This window comes from Cricetulus griseus, chromosome 3 (genome assembly GCF_003668045.3).
Source record: "Cricetulus griseus strain 17A/GY chromosome 3, alternate assembly CriGri-PICRH-1.0, whole genome shotgun sequence".
Classification (NCBI taxonomy): Eukaryota; Metazoa; Chordata; class Mammalia; order Rodentia; family Cricetidae; genus Cricetulus; species Cricetulus griseus.
Genome location: NC_048596.1, coordinates 130,964,759 through 130,982,763, shown reverse-complemented (window position 1 = coordinate 130,982,763; position 18,005 = coordinate 130,964,759). Strand labels below are relative to the sequence as shown.

Genomic DNA, 18,005 nt, shown 5'->3' with positions numbered 1-18,005 from the left:
TGGCAATAAGATATTCATTATATTGTAAATACCCAAGTAAATTTATGATAAAAGAATTGGAGGAAAGAGAGACAGTTGTAGTTAAAAGCTTTAAAAAACCCTCTGTTAGTATTCAAGCATCTATACTGGTCTGCCCTTGGAGTTCTGACAGGATATGCCCTCAGCTGCAGGCACTAAGAGCACCCACCAACTGTGCACATTCACTAGTTTCTTTTTAAAAGGGCCCTGCCCACCTCCTACCTCTCTCTCTCTCTCTCTCTCTCTCTCTCTCTCTCTCTCTCTCTCTCTCTCTCTTCTACCAATCATGTCGTCAAGGACCAGTCTCTGCCAGCCTCTCTGCACGTTCTCTCTCCTCTTTCAATAAACCTCCTATGTGAGCCCTGTTGTGTGACATGACTTCTCTTCATGGCATTTTAAAAATTACAACAACCTCCAAAGCTAGTATGCAGCTATTTTAAAATCAGACAAAACGGACTTCAAGAAAGAGAATATTACCTGAAGCAGTGAGAGACACTATATAATGCAACAATAGAACAGTTATGATAACCTGTTGTCATAAATTTCCAACAGCAGTACCTTAATGCTTTGGGCCTTTAGTAAATGAGATGGGATTAAACATAAGCAAAGCTATATCAAAGCAGTTAAGTTTATAACCAAGGTAGTTGCTCAGCAGGGGGGTAGATTATACAGCATGGATACACTGGACAAAGGTGGTATGTCCAGGTGGGTCAGAGGGAGATAGTGAGAGGTTTCATTATGCTGCTGGGAATGTTGTAGCATTTTAAATGAAAGGATTGTTTATAGCATTTTCTATTCTGTATTTTCACACTCAGCTGGTCCACTGGTGGATGAACCTGTAGAAAGTGAAACTATGAATGAGGGGAGACTACCTTAGATGTCCTCAGTATGAGCAGAAGTGCTTTGGAACATTCCTTTACACTGGGTGAAAATATGTCACTGTGATTGGTTTAATAAGCAAGCTGAATGGCTAATAGCTGAACAGCATACAATTAGGTGGGAAAGTCAAACTGAGAATGATGGGATGAGAAAGGGCAGAGTCAGAGGAGTCACAGTAGACACAGAGGGAGCAGGAGATGAATGTGCCATGTTAATGAAGGTACAACCACGTGGCAGAGAGTAAATAAGGAATATGGGATAACTTAAAATATAAGAGCTAGTTAGTAATAAGCCTGAGTTATTGACCCAGCATTTACAATTAATATAAGCCTCTGTGTGGTAATGTGGAAGCAGCTGCTTGGGCAGAAAGTCGGCAGTCAGGATGGAAAAACTCAGCCTACACAGAAGAATAGCACTTGGGAGGCGGTAGAGCCACACAGTGGAGGGGTAGAGTGAGAAGCAGATGTTAGGGTCATGGAGAAGAATTTTGGGCAGTGTGAACGAGGTCTTGGATATGCTTCCAAGTGTTACACCATCCTTCCACGAAGCAGCATTGTGGAGGATCAGGCCTGAGCCTGTCATGCTAGCCATCCTTAATGATTTGTGAGTGCGTTCTGAGGCTGCATAACTGACATGTGTGCCCATGTCACAGACTGTTTTCATTCATCATATTACCAAGCTAACAGCTGCCCCAAGGAGAGCTCCCTTTGCATGCTTTTCTAACCCCTTTTCAATAAGCGGATTTCTTCCAACTTTCTGAAAAGAGCAGCCATGGTACTAGATATGGGGTGGTCAGAGTGGGACCTGTTGCATCTACCCTCCTGCTGACCTAGGCTGGGTAACTGGGAGCTGGCTATCCTGTGGTGGTAGCCCTGGAAATCTTGTTGAGGCCACCAGTGTCCTCAGACCCCACTCCTCCCTTCAGCATATTCTGGGATGTGGCCTCACCTGTCATTAGCAACAGGAAGGGCAATCTCAAACTTGGCCAGGAACTGGAAGTACTGTTCCTCAGTCTGTTGCGTGAAGCCTGTCCCCACCAGCAGCATCCTGAGGTCCTCGGCTCGGATCACCCCATTCTTGGCCACTGACCGTGAGCCCTTGATGTTAAAGATCCTCTGCAGGCATTCAGACAGCCAGATGGGGTCCAGGAAGTAGAGGTTCCTCAGGCCATGGCTCGTGTCTGGGAAGTGCAGCAGGGCTCCTGTTTCTATGAGGAAGCTGATGGCTTCAGGGAGAAAGGGAGGATCCTGGGTCAGAATCACAGAGGGACCAAAAGGGACTCAGTGATGACCCCATTCCCAGGAAGAAACCAGTATTTCTGTTTCTCCAGGCCCATCAGACAGGGTGGGCATCTGGATCCTGATGACACACCATGACCCTTACCAGTGTCCTGAGTTGATTGATGGTCAAGCAACTACAAGTAACCCTTGTTCTCAGATTGAGTATCTGTGTCACCTCTAGATAGAATTTACTTATGACCCCCCCCAACAACAGTTGACATGATTTTATAGTTATGTGTAGACACATGCTGAGCTGTGGGAAAAATGTGAGTTGTCGTGTGTACATGTTGCTAACTGAGCTCTCATCCCACGAATGCTCATTCTATGGTCTATTTATCGCCATGTTTAAACTTTGTGTACTTGGGGTTATCTTGCTGTCTAAAATGCCCTCAAACACATAGCTAAAGGGTTGTCTAGTGTTTGTAAGCACAAGACTGTGATTTATAGAGAAAATATGGCATTAGATTAGCAATGTTTAGGCACAAAGTATAGAAACTACTGCGTGAGCTAAAAAAGTCAATAATACATATTAAATAATTAATAAGGTATATGTGCTGGCTAGTTATGATGGTCAACTTGATACAACTGAGAATAACTTGGAAGAGTCTCGATTGAGGAATGATCTAGATCACTTTGGCCCATGGGCATGCCTGTGGGAGATCATCTTGATTATTAATTGACCTAGCTCATTATAGGCGGCACCATCCTCTAGGCAGAGAGGCTTAAATAGTCTAAGAATGAAGAAAGCTAGCAAGAAACTGAGCTGTTTCTCTCTCCTCTTTACTGGATTTGATGTGACTATCTTGCCAGTGTTCCTGCCTTGACTTCCCCTCGGTGATGGACTGTAACCTGGGATTGTAAGACAAGTAAACCCTTTCCTCCCCTGAGCCGCTTGGGGTCAGGGTATTTTATCACAGTAAAGGAAAGGAAACCAGAACGGCGTAGAACAGAAGCATATCTGAAACAATAAACAATTATCGGCTGCTTCATTGATGACAATGTGAACAGAGGCAGGCAGGAGCCTGATCCTATTATTTCTCCAAAAGCAATGGTTTCGCATCAGCCAATCCAGTATGTGTGGTGACCTTTTACATGCTAAGTACTATGACTAATAAGAACTGGCTATAATTGTTTATCTCTCTATCTTCCTGGACTGAGGTCCTGGAGGGTGATGACACAGAGGCTGTGTGTCTGTGTGTATCCTCTGCAGAGCAGCTGCCATGTTCTCTGTCCAAGGAAAGAAGGGCATGGGGGAGGGATGCTGGGAAGGGGTGGCAGCAAGGAGAAGTGGAGGGAGGAAGCATGAAGGCAATCAGAAATGTTGAGTGCCACCATGTAAACCTGCTAGCCTGTTGTGCTGAGGATCCAGGTGGAGCTGAGACAGAGCCTCATAGGTGCCTCACCCTACCCTACTCAAGGGCTTTAGACTTCCGCCTGGCCTTCAGGTCCTCCATGCCGATGCCCCTGGGTACCCACTCCCAGCCTACCAGACTGCAGGTCCTCGTAGTCTTTGATATCATTGCCAGGTGTCTGCTCCACCAGTTGTTCCAGCTGCCTGTCCGTCAGGTACTGTACTTCATCGCCCAGACGACGGCGCTGCTGCTCAGCCAGCACAGCCTCCTGTAGGCTGATGTAGCTCCTGGGAATCTGGGTGCAGGTGAGGCAAGGCTGAGGCCCTCAGGTCCAATGGGTGCTGCCTGCACCAACACTCCCCACCACCCCCACTGTCTGGTCCTAGGGCCAGAGGACATGTGTTTGAAGGGTGAGAACTGTAATACAAAGTCAGAGCACCTAAGTTGGGGACATGCACAGAGTGACAACAGACTTAGTAATGCTAGGACTATTGCAATAGACCAACGACCCTGCCCTGCTCCCACCAGAACCGCTGACTTTAAACACAGATATATGCCTTACAGAAAATGGCTGCAAAGGTGTAAGTTGGATCCCAGCAGTGGGAAGTAGGACCCTCTGGCCTAACTGGATGAGGGGACACTTACCAGCCTGCCAGCGAGTTTCTGACAGCCGATAGTGCTGCCCACATCCTTCATGCTGCACGTGACGTGGAAAATCAGTTGCCGTAGCCCTTCCTGACCTTCCAAATTCTTACAGGAGATCTCACTGTGTGTGCAAAGATATCGGAGCTTAATCAACATACCACCTCTTTGTTTGGGGGCATGTAGCATCCCTGTTTCCCTGGAGGTTTGTCCCAAATGCCAACAAGTCATTAAAGAGAGAACAGGAAGGCTCTGGAGGCTTTGCTCTGTGTACAGCCCTATGCTGGGACCCTACAATATGTCACTTTGGTCTGTCTTCCCAATATACTGATTTCACAGAGGAAGAGTGAGGCCTGGATGTAGCAGGACTCCCAAGGATAGTAGCAAAAGAGAGGTACATGCTGAGGCTACGACTCTGAACCAGACAGCACTCCTGTTATTAAAGACCCTTCCAAGTCTTTCTTGGGGTTTACCAGGAGTCCCCCAAATCCTGAGACTACATTCTGAGACAGGCTGGCACGTCATCTTGACCCGAACACCTGCACCCATGCCACCCCACCCAGAGTGAGGGGATCCAAGAGTAGCTGCAATAACATACATGTTATCCTGATCAGGGAGCCTCGTTGAAAAATGAGTATCAGAGCCCTGATGATGTGATGGCTACTGACAAGAGGTAAACTGAGCCACACACCCAGGGTGGCCAGTATCATCTGCACCAGCTCCGCCCCCTTCACACTCTGCAGCTACTTTCAGGCTCAATGGCTGCTCTCACATCTACTTGGATCCAATGCAAGAACTGGGATGTCTCCTCCATCAGTGATCTGAAAATACTACGGATGGTCATCAAGTTTGTCTCTTTGTCCCATGGGAGCTGTGTGCTCTTGGTACTGGGTCCTAATGGGAGGAGGGCCCAGAAGGGAGCACAGTTAGGGTGTCTTGAGGCCATCTCTAGTCATCTAGTGGGCCATGCCCTGCTCCGGGTACCACCTCTGTCCAGAGGAGCTTGGTCCATCCCCAGGACAGATGCCAGGTGATTTGGGGTCACCAGCATCAGCGAGAGAGAGGCAGGCGACACTCACTGCAAGTGTTTGAAAGTGATATCCGGGAAGCCTGTAGCTCTGGACCCTGATGGCGAGCGGCAGAGTGCCAGCACATAGGCACGCAGGGTTGCTATCCTCTCCACTCGGAATTTGGCTTCGATTAGGTCCAGGTGTGTCCCAACCACCAGCACAACAGCATTTGGGGCCTTGGCCTGTAACAGAGAATCCCACAGCTGAGTCCTATATTTTTCCCCTTAATAAAGAGTGGGCCGGGCGTTGGTGGTGCACGCCTTTAATCCCAGCACTTGGGAGGCAGAGGCAGGCAGATCTCTGTGAGTTCGAGGCCAGCCTGGTCTCCAGAGCGAGTGCCAGGATAGGCTCCAAAGCTACACAGAGAAACTCTGTCTTGAAAAACCAAAAATAAATAAATAAATAAATAAATAAATAAATAAAGAGTGGGAAATGGTTTCCTCAGTGTGCAAATGTGCCAACTTAGTGGCCCACACTTAGTCACCTTCTGTGGACTTGAACATTATGGCCAACTGAGGTGCCCTATGGCCCACTCCATACAGTTTAGCCTATGGAGAGGGATGTCTGGTCCTTCTAACCACCTGAGGGAGAGGCCTGTGCTAGGCCAGTGGCACCTTTACCCTGGGAGGGAGTGCCTTGCATGCATGGGCTATTAGGTTTCAGGTAAGTAAGAAAATGACAAGAGCACTGGGCCCTAAGGACCAGGAGGCCTCTGAGTTCTCAGTATGAAAATCATGCAAGGCCACGATTTGGGACCCCCCTGGGAAAGCCCTTCTTTCTCCTGTGCACTGTCCCTTTGTTCTTGATCCACATAATGCTTCAGAACACAGAACCCTGTGGTGCTGGGTCCTGAGTACTAGAAGGCAAAGATGGTGGCTCCTCACCTCGATGTTGAGCAGCCAGAACTGGAGGTTGGCCACAGCTTCCTCCCCCAGTGCCAGGTTCCAGACCACTACATACAGGGCCTTGTCTGTGAAGAAGCACTGATTGACGGTGGCCATGCTGGCAGGACCCCCAATGTCCCAGACGTTGAACTCCACGGACTCAACCTACTTGAGCAAGAAGGCACAGAAGGGGGGGCACATTTGAGTGACCGAGGGAGTGAGGAAACCACAAGAAAGTTTACAACCTGGAATGTGTCTGGAAAAGACAATGCAGTGGTAGAAAAGTTACAGACTCCAGTGTGTCTAAGTTAGCAATCCTGGTGAGGGAAAAGAGCCCAGTGGCCCAAAGGTAGACTTCTGGGAGCTTCTATTTGCTGCAAACAGAGTAGGGCATCTGAGAAGATCATGGCCTGTCATATTGCTTATCTTAGGCTCTCCACAGTTGGAAGACATCTGGTGGCAGAAGGGCCCCCACTTTGACATCATGGCTCCACCCTATCTGTGCAAGGGCCAAATGGAGGAGGCACCCTTGAACTTATGTAGGTCAAAGGTTAGGGCCCACCAATGAGGCTTGGGAAATCCCCCCTGACTTGAGAATCCAACAACAGGAACTGGGCTGCCAGTAAGGCCGTGGAAACGGTTTCTCTATCACTATATGAGCTCAGAGCTGGCCTGGAAACCAAGACTACAGTGAGCTATAGCCAGGAGTCATTTCCATGAGGCAGCATTTGGCCTCTAAGACATACAGCATGCTGACCTGGTTTAGTATACAGATGAAAGCAGACAGCTGTTCTTAGCCAGCTAAAGGTCAGCCGCACAGGGCAGGAGGGGCCCACAAGAGCAGCAGTGGCTTTCGAGTGAAGGCGGTTTCAGGCCAGCCTGGGCACCCATGCACTGAAGAAAAGCTGGGAGCAAAAGTGACTGAGTCACTGACAAAACAGCAAAGCCAAGGGTACTGTAGAAAATTCTGGTTACTTGAGAGAACCGTCAGACGTGAGTCAGCTAGAGTCACTCCCTGTCTGTTCCGAGTAGGCCTGGCATTCATTACATCACTGTTCGGAACTCAACAGGCAGGACCCTGCTCTTATTTTTATTTTGGGTGCTGGAGATTGAACTCGTGGCCTTACAAATGCCCAGCACAGGCTGTCCTACCAATGTGTACTCCTAGCCCCAAGGGTCCTGTTGCGGGGGGGGGGGGAAGCTCCTAGTATGTTTGCTTACACCATCAGAAGGTTCCGTTTCTCAAACTGGATTTCCCTGATTTGGAAGGTGGTTTTATGTACAAAAACTCTGCAGTCAAACTTAGCCCTCATTGTGCTGGGCTTGGAGAAGAAAACCAGGCCCATTCTGGACACAGCCTCTCTGCTTTCTACCCTGTCACCCTTTCTCCACCGGGGATCCCTGAATCACCACAGTGAGGCAGAGACACACATACAGCAGAGGAGGACGGTACTGTCTGGCACTCGGGGAAAACCACTTTATGTCTGTTCTACGGATGGAGTGCTGTTATGGTTTGAACTGGAAATGTCTGCTAGTGGCTTATGTCTTGAACACTTGGTCTCCTGCTGGTGAAATCTTAGGAGGTTCTAGAGATGTGGGAGGTGAGACTTGGGGGCAGTAGGTCACTAGAGGCGAGTCCTTGGGAGGGTATTATCCTGGCCACTTCCTGTCACTCCCTGCTTCTTGTCCCCCACAGTGTGAGCAGCTATCTTCATCAGACACATCAACCATCATGATGTTCTGCTCAACAGAAGGGACCAAGCAACAGTGGAATAAACCACATATATATGCTCCCCTCTAAGTCATTTCTGATAGGTATTTTGCATTTTGGTCACAGCAACATAAAAGTGTAACATAAGTGCCAGGCTGAGGTCCCACTGGTTCTTTTCTGCTTCAAAAGGCTTTTTTAAAAAAAGTTTATTTCCACCTGCTTGGTCCTGAATAGAAAAGAAGATGATGAACAAATTGGTAAAGAATTCATCTTAAACAGGATATTGAATGGAATTTTTTCAGGGCTTGAATGGAAGCAGGAATCAGGGAGGATGATGGACTGACTCCTGGGGTACCTTCTCAGTCTCCTTTTAAGGGGGCTGAGAGATGCTGAGGTACACCTCACTGTCTGCTCTGGTGCTTTGTTCTTAGCCCTAGGGGAGCCCCACCCCAGCCTATTTGAAGCTAAGTCACCGAGGCCAGCTTTGAAGTCTGAGCATGCACTCAGAGAGAACCACAGGGGAATCCAGCAGACAAGCAGGGTCAAGAACCATTGGCCCAGAGCCTTGACTTCATTATGACAGAAAGACTACAAGGTCATGGAAAGAACCGATTCGTCACTCTTGGCAAGAGCTGGTGAGCAACAGCACAGAATGTCTTGGGCCTTGCACTCAGAATGTCCAGGGTCTCCAGGGGAATGGAGAACAGACCACAGGGAGGTCCCTCCCTCCCACTGCATGTCCACCATCCTTCACCTTGGCTTTGGAGCCTGCTGGCCTCTGGAGCTCCCACTTGGTGGTTCTGATGGTGGCCTCGCTGTGTGCTACCTGGGGGGCCTTCCCCGTCTGTAAGATCTCCAGGAGTGTGGACTTGCCCTGGCGTGGGGGACCTACGAGGATCATCTTCATCAGCTTACACTTCTCTGCTTTGCGTAGCTGAGCACGCAGGAAGGACAGTGTCGCTTTGGGGCCTGTGAGAAATCAGAGGAGGGGGCAAGTGAACACCCTAGGTGATGTATAACGGGGATGCACTCACATTTCTTAAGAGGCCAAATTCCATCCCAATTTCTAGGTGTTCCAAGGGAAGATGAGGAATCTGAGAGCAGGAAGGGATGACAATAACTACCCCCAAAATTAAGTGTGACAGCCAGGACTGAAGGACAATATCCTTGCTGCCCTGGTTGCCGTATTTTACTACCTAGCCATTCCCAATTGATGTTGGTAGCTTATCGCTGTTGATAGCTAATCGCTGTTGAGAGCTACTGTGCTGGGGCCATCTCCCCAAACTCTGAGGTTGGAGTTGGGCCCCACAGTTCATTCACCCACTGACTCCATCCTTCAAAGCTACCAAGGGAACCTGAGTTATCTTTTCACGGCAGTGATGTGAACAGGGCTGAGGAGGCCCTACCTTCTTTCCTGATCTCTGCAGGTACATTGCCAATGTTCAGGTCTTCAATGTCCAGTTGCCAGAGGTTTCCCAGCTGGCCTAGCTCAGGAGGAAGCTCTCGGAGGCCAGGATTACTGAAGCGAGCAAGTGAGAGAACAAGCACAAACATGAACACATAGGCCTACAGCTATCGTAAGCCACTGTAGTCTGCAGGGACCACTGCCAAGCTCTATTCCAAGCCATGCATCTTGGTCCTTAATTTCAACATTCGATTTAAACACTAAGGCTGTTAGACTCCCTGCATCATCTGAAGTGGAAACATTAGCTCTGTCCTCTGTGAGTCTCTACAGCTTCAAACTGAGTCCCCGCCCACAACTACTCTCTCTCTTTCACTAATGACACTACCATCACGATGGTCACTACTCCCTCTTGCAAAGGCTCTCCATTTTCAACCTTAATGCAACACTTTCTATGACACTCAAGTTTTACCTGCTGCTTAAGCCCCAATGAGATCTGGTACACGGTAAAATTCAGTGCATGAAGGGCTCAGGGCCACAGCTGTCCTCCTCACTGTCCCCAGCCAAGCAGCAAGCTGTGGTCACTCATCCTCCTCCCTCCACCTTTCACATCACACCCAATTGGAAAGCCCTGCTATGCTTCTTGGTAAGTGGCTTCCTTCTGCCTGGTCCCCAGTGATGTGAGGGAGGACTTCAGCGTCGCTGGGCTGCCCCTGCCCTCAACGTGAACTTACTTGCCCAAGTAGAGCTCCGATAAGTTCTTCAGCAGGCAGACTGATGGAGGGACTGTGTCGAGGTGATTCTCGTTCAGACAAAGGACCTCCAATGATTCACTCAGGAAAGCTGGGAATTCTAGCATGCATGCTGCCAATAAGAGTCAAAAGAGACCGTGCTTCCGGGCAATCCTTGACGACTGCAGTGCGGAGGTGCTATACAAATCGTTGCGATGTCCACAGAAACCTACAGTGCTCATCTCCCCAATCTACCAATTCTAATACAGACATCCTTGCATGCACACGTGACAAAGATTGCTTGCAGTAGCATAGAGAAAGGAGAGTGGCATATCCTCTGTTGCTACATGTCCACAGGGGATTTGCTGAATAATGTAATAAGGTGCAATGATTAAAAAGCATGGTGCAAGTCACATGTATGTCAAGTGATGACTTCTAGAGAATTAGAAAAGTCAGGAGCAGAGCCATGTCCCTTAAAGGGCTTGTGGCAGAACATACCTGCAGATATGCACACGTGTATTAATCCATCACTCGAGTGTTATATGCATGCATGCAATACAACACACATGCACAGACACGCACATATGTGTGCATGCTACACAGACTCACAGCCACATTGAGAGAATTTACTAGAAAGCCAAATACTCATTTTGTTTTAAAACATACAGCATTATCTCTTCAATGAAAGAAAAAAAACTAATCAACACAGAAACATACTATGAGCCAGGTTTTTTGTTTGTTTGTTTGTTTTTGTTTTGGGTTTTTTTTTTTTTAATCAATGTTGCTTAAGATGTTACTCTCTGAAAATCCAGCCAACTCTTTAGTATTCAAGTAAGTTCATTCATGAGGCTAATTATGGGATTACCATTAAGATCACGTCACGTTTGCTGTTTCCACAGCACCCGAGCCTATGTGCAGAAAAAGAATGTCATACAGAGCTTGGAAACACACATTAATGGGATTCAGGGGTTTAAACTACAGCAGGATCTCTGTGGAACCTTTATCCTCCTCCCAACAAGCAGGGAGAATGGACAGGATATCCCACTGTGAATCGGGGAATCCAGGATGCACACACACCGGCTCAAAGTCCCCTGCTGGGACTGCCAGCAGGAGATGTAGAGGATAAAGAAGGCAACATTTTTGTGTGGAGCTGAAATCATGTTCGGTTACCTAGATACAACTACTTCCCTCAGCGTGGGCATGTCTCCACGCATGGAGCGGCAGAAATGATGACCACGAGGTAACCTGGCCTCAGAGAACATTCTGGGAGACAGACGATGCCAGACTACTAAAATGAATATCAAGAAAACCCTGCCCAGCCCGCTGCACTGTGAGCAGGATTTCCTGCAGCTGTGGAAACAGCATTGCAGCCGGCTTGCCAAGGCGACTTTGTCCTACACCTTGTCGTGTAGAAAGATGTTCAAAAGCGCTTTCTTTCCCCTTTCGATGAAATGGCCTCACATTTTCCTGGGAGGGCATCTAATAGGGGAAAGGTGTGCTCTCTTGCCCAAGAGGGAACACTGAGCAGCTGGCCATGGGGCTGACCAAGTCTGAAGTCTCACTCTGGTGTTTATGAAGGCCTCTTAAGTGATGGATGAGGGGAATAAGGAGCCACAGCTTGGAACGGAGGCAACACCTGTCACACCCCCCAGCCAACTGCTCAAAACTGTGGAAACTAGGCTGGGGAGAACACACCTAGAGGTATTTATGAACTGCTATTTATTCATAAGTTATTTATGACTCTACTTGTCTGAATTTTACCGTAAAAACGGTCACCCAAATTATTTTTGGACACGGCAACTGCACAAATATGACTACTCGAATGTACATAAACCTCTCTGGAATTTAACTGTCCATCCTCAAACAAGCTGTCTTTTATAGATAACTCTTTACCCATGGTCAACCACCCTGAGAGAACAACTCTACTGAAGAACAAGGGCTGGCAAGGGCATCTTGCCTGCATTTCACTCAAGGGTGGCCCTTAAAATTCCAGACGCAATTGAAAAACTAGGAGGCCGTTGTCATCTACCATTGCCATGATACCCTCTGCCAGGGAGCATTTGATGTTGTGGCCTTCTTCACTGGCTACCAAGTCACTCCGGTGACTTTCTCACTATGCAGCCTGACCTTACTGTGCAGCAGTTCCTACGGGCTGTCGCTGGGCCCACTAAGCAATTGGTCTACCTTCCAGTGCCATCACCTTGGTCTCCAAAAGGATCCCATGTGCTTGAGTAGAAGGCAGAGCACACAAGTGGTCTCCAGCGAGTGGCTCAAGTGACAGATATTATTCCCAGCCTATGCTCTTGTCCATTGTCCCACTTGGCACCAGGGAGATATAGTATTTGTTTCTCTTTCTTTCCAAGTGAAATTCTTACATCTGTACTCAATGTCCCAAGGCTGAGGGGCCTTCATTTAAAGTGGGGCCAGTTGGGCTGAGGGAATGGCTCAGTGGCCAAGCACTTGCCCAGCATGCCCGAAGCCTTGGGTCCTATACTCGAATGCAGGAACAAATAAAATAGAAAGGCCTGGCTAGGGAAATTCATAAACTGTATTTCCCTGTTAGCAAGGCAAAGAGTCTCTGTATCTGTCTCCTGGTTGTCTGGACCTATTTTTTAAAACTTTACTATTTGTTGCCATTTTTTCTTATGGGGTTGTCATGTTCATATTCATATATAAAGTCATTAATATATATCAATAAATTGTAACCATTATTTATATATTAGAGACTAGTGTGCCCATCAGTGTCACAGTGATTTCTGTGGAAAGTAGTTCTCAGAAGTTTGCAGGGAGCCTTTGTCTATAATGTCTTTTACCAAATAAAACACTTCAATTTTTACAAAGCCAAGATTTGGGGCTTTAAGATGTGCAGGGTAGCCCACACCTATAGTATCAGCACTTGAGAGGCTGGGCAGGATGACCATCTTTGGGGCTACAGAGTGAATTTCCAGGTCAGCCTGGGCTATAGTGTGAGATATGTGCAAAAATAGAAGAAAATGACAAGATTTCCCAGCCAGCTTTTAGAAGTCCCCCCGCCCCGCCAACCCCAAACCACACAAGTGTTCTCTAAAGTATTATTATTATTATTATTATTATTATTATTATTATTATTATTTTATTATTATTAACACAAGCCTGGTATCCACGTGGGCATTGTTGTCACTGACATAAGGAAGGGACACTGACACTCCATTCCCTCCTAGCTAGTTACACCAACACTCTGTTAAAACCTGAAAACAGTTTTTTCTACTAAATTACAATGCCACCTTTGCTGCATATTATTCCATTTGTACACAGGAACCCTGAGGAACTGGTTCTGGATTTGCCCTCTACAACAACCACAATCCATGGGCCCTGATGTTTCTCATATAGACATGCAAAAACCCATACCTATCCTCCTGTAGCCTTCAGATCATGTCGAGGTGAACTGTGTTGTCTGACACTGGGATGGTGTGGGAATAGCTGTCCTATTGTTTAGGGAACAATAGGAAAAAGCTTGGGGGATTTGATACAGATTTGACTTTTTTCACTCACTTTCCAGTCTGCAGTTAGTTGACCTCACAGATACAGTAAGGCAGACTGCACTTACTTACTTCCATTTTTGGATTCTGTCCTACCAATAGTTCCTCGTCCAATGATATGAAACGCACATACTCGTATAGGACTGCTGTACAAGCCACTGTGTGTATCCACATGCACACAGCAGCTCACAAAGTGAGACAGGTGTAGCCTATGGTGTTTTCCTCTTGGCCTTTGTAGCATTTCTCAACCTCACCTCTCACCACCTGCTCTGGTCACATTCAAGCCTTCAAGCCAGAGAAGAAAGTGACAGTCTGTTTAAAATGACTGACGAGCTGTGGGATAGCGTCCTGATAGATATTCTCTAAGTTTAGTTGGTTTTAGAGCCTCAGATTTTATCAAAAGTTGATTTCACAGAAGGAGAGTCTAGAATAGCAGTTAGTAGAGAATGGGGAGGGTACCAGGGTGAGGGAGGGAGAGAGAATGGACAGTGGGTGTAGGGCTGCTGCCTGGTAGACAGGAAGAAGAGCCTCTGATGTTCTATAGCCCAACAGGATAACCTCATTTGACATCAGTTGTACATTTCAAAACTGCTAGCAGATAGGATTTTCAGTGTTCCTAACACAGTCAAGTAAGAAATGCCAGTCTGGGGTGATGGAGATGCCAGTGGTCTCTGATCTGATCATTGTACATTGTGTCCTATAAATGCATACAGTTACTACTTGACAGCTGCAAATAAAATAAGGGAGATGACTTAGTCTATAAAGTGCCAGCCTTGGAAGGACCTGAGTTCAATTCTCAGAACCCATCCTCCAGCCCCCACACACAAACAACAACCAAACTTGTAACCCCAATGCTGGAGAAGCATACACAAGTGGATTCCTGGGGCTTGATGGCCAGCCAGCCTAGCCTGCTTGTTGAGTTCCAAGCCCCTGAGAGACCTTGTCAGCATCACTCACATACAAACACACACACATGAAGGAATGACATCTGAGGTTGTTCTCCGGGCTACACACACACACACACACACACACACACACACACACACACACACACACACACACCCCTACCTCTATTATAGCCAAAGAATAAGAAGTTACCACTTAGGGGACAAAGTGGTAGACCAATTGTTTGCCACTGGGCAGGGTTTCCCTGGAGGACAAAGTCTTTCCTGAGGAATTCCCCACAGGGCACTGGCCATGTGAGGGACAAAAACATAAATTCCAGGGTAAGTTCTACTCTTGAAGCCCTGGGAAGACCTTGTGCCCCTCTGCCACACTTCGGCCTGTGAGCTAGTGTGGCTGTGGTCTTTAAGGGATCTCAGAAGATGTCATAAGACAACAGAAAGACTGGATAGCATTGGTTCTCCCCCCCCCCCCAGGCGATCTCTCATGGTCTCTGTGGAAGCCTGGCTCTGTCACAGGAGCCAGAACTAGTCAAGAAACACCGAGGATATACAGAAGCTGTGACCCTCAAACTGGAGACAGGACCATTGGGAAGAAGCAGTTAGGTTTAGAAGAGTCATGAGAGTATTTGGAGAGACTGTCTACCATGTGTGGGTGGAGTGGGAGTGAGAAGATGGCTGTTGGCAAATTAAAAAGCCCGAATCTCCGAAGCCCAAACATGGATGCACCTTGAAATGGCTTCCAGCCCTAGAACAGTTAGGTGGAAATGTCTCTTGTATGAGCCACTGGTCTATGATGACTGGGGTATGTGGGGAGCCTTAGTTGCCTCCTGTGCAACACAGATGGCATGGTCTAGCTCCCATGAGGACTGAGACTCTAGTGTCTGCAATTTAGGGCTGTTCTCTGTATGTGGGAGATAGTTATTAGCTTTGCTGGGCTCCAGGTGGGAGTCTGGGCCACAGGCATATACAAGTGACATATGTTAACATCATTTACTTACTGGCAGACTTTTCATCAGACCATAGCCATCTCTGACATTCCAACACGGAATGGAAAAGAAAAGCCCAATATATGACAGGGATACAAAGCTACCACACCTTGCCTATTTCCAGGGTCCCACACTCTCCCCAGTTCAGCACACACCTGCCTCAGTTCCAGAACGCTGGCGCCCTCTGGTGGTAAACAGGGAGATGCGCTTTGTTTTAAGCCCATCTTCATTTCTGTGGAGAGGAAAAAGAACCCTCAGAAATTTGAGGCCAGCATAACAATAACACGGGGTCTATTATCTCTGACTACATAACACAGGGCCATGGGGATGGCAGCAGATTCTATCAGCAGGTGCGTGGCATTCCTGCAGCTTATATGAGGGAGCTCAGGGGTCTTCTAGAAAGGATCATCTAACTGCCGCAGCCATCAGTCTCGAATTCTCAGGCTTTCCAGCTTCAAGCAGGTGCAAGCACTTCTGTCCAGGGCATTTTGGTGGCTGGCACATTGGCCACTGTCCCCAAGGAAGCTGCCTTTGGGTGTGTGCTCTGCTGAGATGCTTCAGGGCAATCTCCAGCTAACAGACCCCAAAGGCCTGCTCTCCCCAGGGCTCACCTTCAAACTTTCACCTTTTGTTGGGTGAATACATTTTATTCCACAATGAACATGTTAGTGGCTGGTAAAGGATTTATAGCCTTCTAGTCTCGGCTGAAGTGAGAGACAGGACATTCAGGAGTGTGCACCAGATGGAAGGCCCTGCTCACGGGCTGCACGATGTCCCCTGGGATCCTTATCTCGGGATTTGGGGATTTGGAATACACATTGAGACTCTGTTGTGTAAGTGCCTACTTCCTCTGAACTGGAACATTCCCTCCTGGAGGGAAGAGGGAACTTCTAAGACACTGGAAGCTTGGGAAAGTTATACCGTTCACAAGCCCAATCCTTGCAGGTTATGTAACAAGCCAGTTGCTGTGGAAGAGGAGACTCTTTGGTGGAGCTGTCTGCAAGGTGGGCAGGATGCAGCTTTTGTGAGGCAACACCTAAGCTTGGGGTGAGACAGTGCCTCTGAGTCACCCAGGGTCCTTGAAGTAACCCCTCATCAGCTCTTCAAGCTATACTTGGCTAGGACTGTTTCTGTGGTCTGTTATCAGAGTCCCACATGGGGGAAAGATATGTGGCTATTTCTTCCTAGAAAAAGTCACACAGTAGCATCCTTTATCCCAAAAGTTTAAACCCAGATGCCTTCCAAAGCCTAATTGTGTGAGCACCAGTGTGGTGTTGAAAGGAGAACATTCCAGACCTGACCTTAGAGATATGTCACATTTAAAACTCAGGTGTGCTAAAAATACTAAGGAAATTATCCTTAGACTGTGTGGATGGGGCCATGTGACATACATATAAGACTTGTGTTTAGCTTTGGGACCCAACCCAGGATATCTGGAATATATACAAATACTTCAAAAATCCCAAAGACGTCTAAAATCTGAAGCCCTTTTGGTGCCAACCATTTTTGAATAAAGGACACTTAACAAGTATGGTCTTTAAAAAAGTGATTATGTTGACTTAGGCTCATTAGGATGGCCCCTAGTCTCATATGGCTGGTGTCCATAAGCTAACAGCAAAGACGACAATCCTGGAGATGTACAGGGATGGCCACTTTAACAAGCCAAGGATGCCCCACCCCCAGACCTGAAGCCTTCATAATAGTGAGTAACTATCTTGTTCCAGAAGGCCTTCATTCCTGCCTAGTGGGATACAGCAGCTTGGCTCAGCCATCTGCTCAACTGCAGGTAGACACACATCTGGGGGCATGGAGACCCCTATCCGTGATTCTCTACACACCTGGGGTAAAGAAGCCCCCTGCTTACTTGCCAAGTTGGTTTCTGGAGAGGTCCAGGGTCTTGAGTTGTCGGCAGGTCCACTTCTCTTGAGGTGGCAGCGACAACAGCTGGTTTCCCTGTAACCTCAAGAACATTAGGGCCTGAGAGAGGGGGGAGAGAGGAAAAAAGTGTCAACCATGAAAGGGAGGAGATGGAGTGACAAGTCAGTCTACTCCAGATAATCACAGTCTCTTTCTATTTACAAAACTCCCCAAATCATTTCAAGCAGAGAGGATGAACAATGCATTTAGACTTTCCCCCAAGACCAATGAGAGCTGTAGAACAGAAGGGGTCTCAGCACATCCTGAAGCCAAGATTCTTAAGAGTCATGGTTAGTGGATACCTGCCTGGAGTACATAGGGTACTATTGGGTGGTAGAGTGATGCTGGGAACTTGCTACCTCTTGGTGATTTCTTTCTTGGGTGGTCCCCAAAGAGAGGCCGCAAGACCATGGATGGTCTGCCTTAGCCACATGTCCTCCTTGGGGTTCCCACATAGGTGGCTCATCCCTGTGCCTTACTGGAGACCCCAAGGAGCCCACTAGGTGTTCGCAGATGTCCAGTATGGGCTCCTTGGGGTCTCCACATAGGCAACTCATCCCAGTACCTTGCTGTATGCAAGCCTACTGGGGTCTCTACTCACTTGGAGGGTGTCTTTCTTTAATGAGAGACACACCTTGGCTCTTCTTGATGACATTATCACAGGTCCACCTACAATCACGTGGCCTAAGAGGGCCACCACACTGCTGTAT

The 18,005-nt window shown here is 47.7% G+C and overlaps 1 protein-coding gene across 1 annotated transcript in view; it reads right to left on the bottom strand.

The window, feature by feature from the left end:
• Positions 1-18,005, bottom strand: part of Lrrk1 (leucine rich repeat kinase 1) — a 150,006-nt gene that overhangs the window by 32,635 nt on the left and 99,366 nt on the right. Inside the window, exons 11-20 of the mRNA XM_027408101.2 lie at positions 17,243-17,355; positions 15,534-15,610; positions 9,973-10,102; positions 9,243-9,355; positions 8,591-8,805; positions 6,126-6,290; positions 5,251-5,423; positions 4,175-4,295; positions 3,665-3,824; positions 1,846-2,122 (exon numbers count right to left, since the gene is read on the bottom strand). Coding sequence (XP_027263902.1) covers positions 1,846-2,122; positions 3,665-3,824; positions 4,175-4,295; positions 5,251-5,423; positions 6,126-6,290; positions 8,591-8,805; positions 9,243-9,355; positions 9,973-10,102; positions 15,534-15,610; positions 17,243-17,355 — 1,544 coding nt within the window. The remainder of the gene's footprint in view (positions 1-1,845; positions 2,123-3,664; positions 3,825-4,174; positions 4,296-5,250; positions 5,424-6,125; positions 6,291-8,590; positions 8,806-9,242; positions 9,356-9,972; positions 10,103-15,533; positions 15,611-17,242; positions 17,356-18,005) is intronic.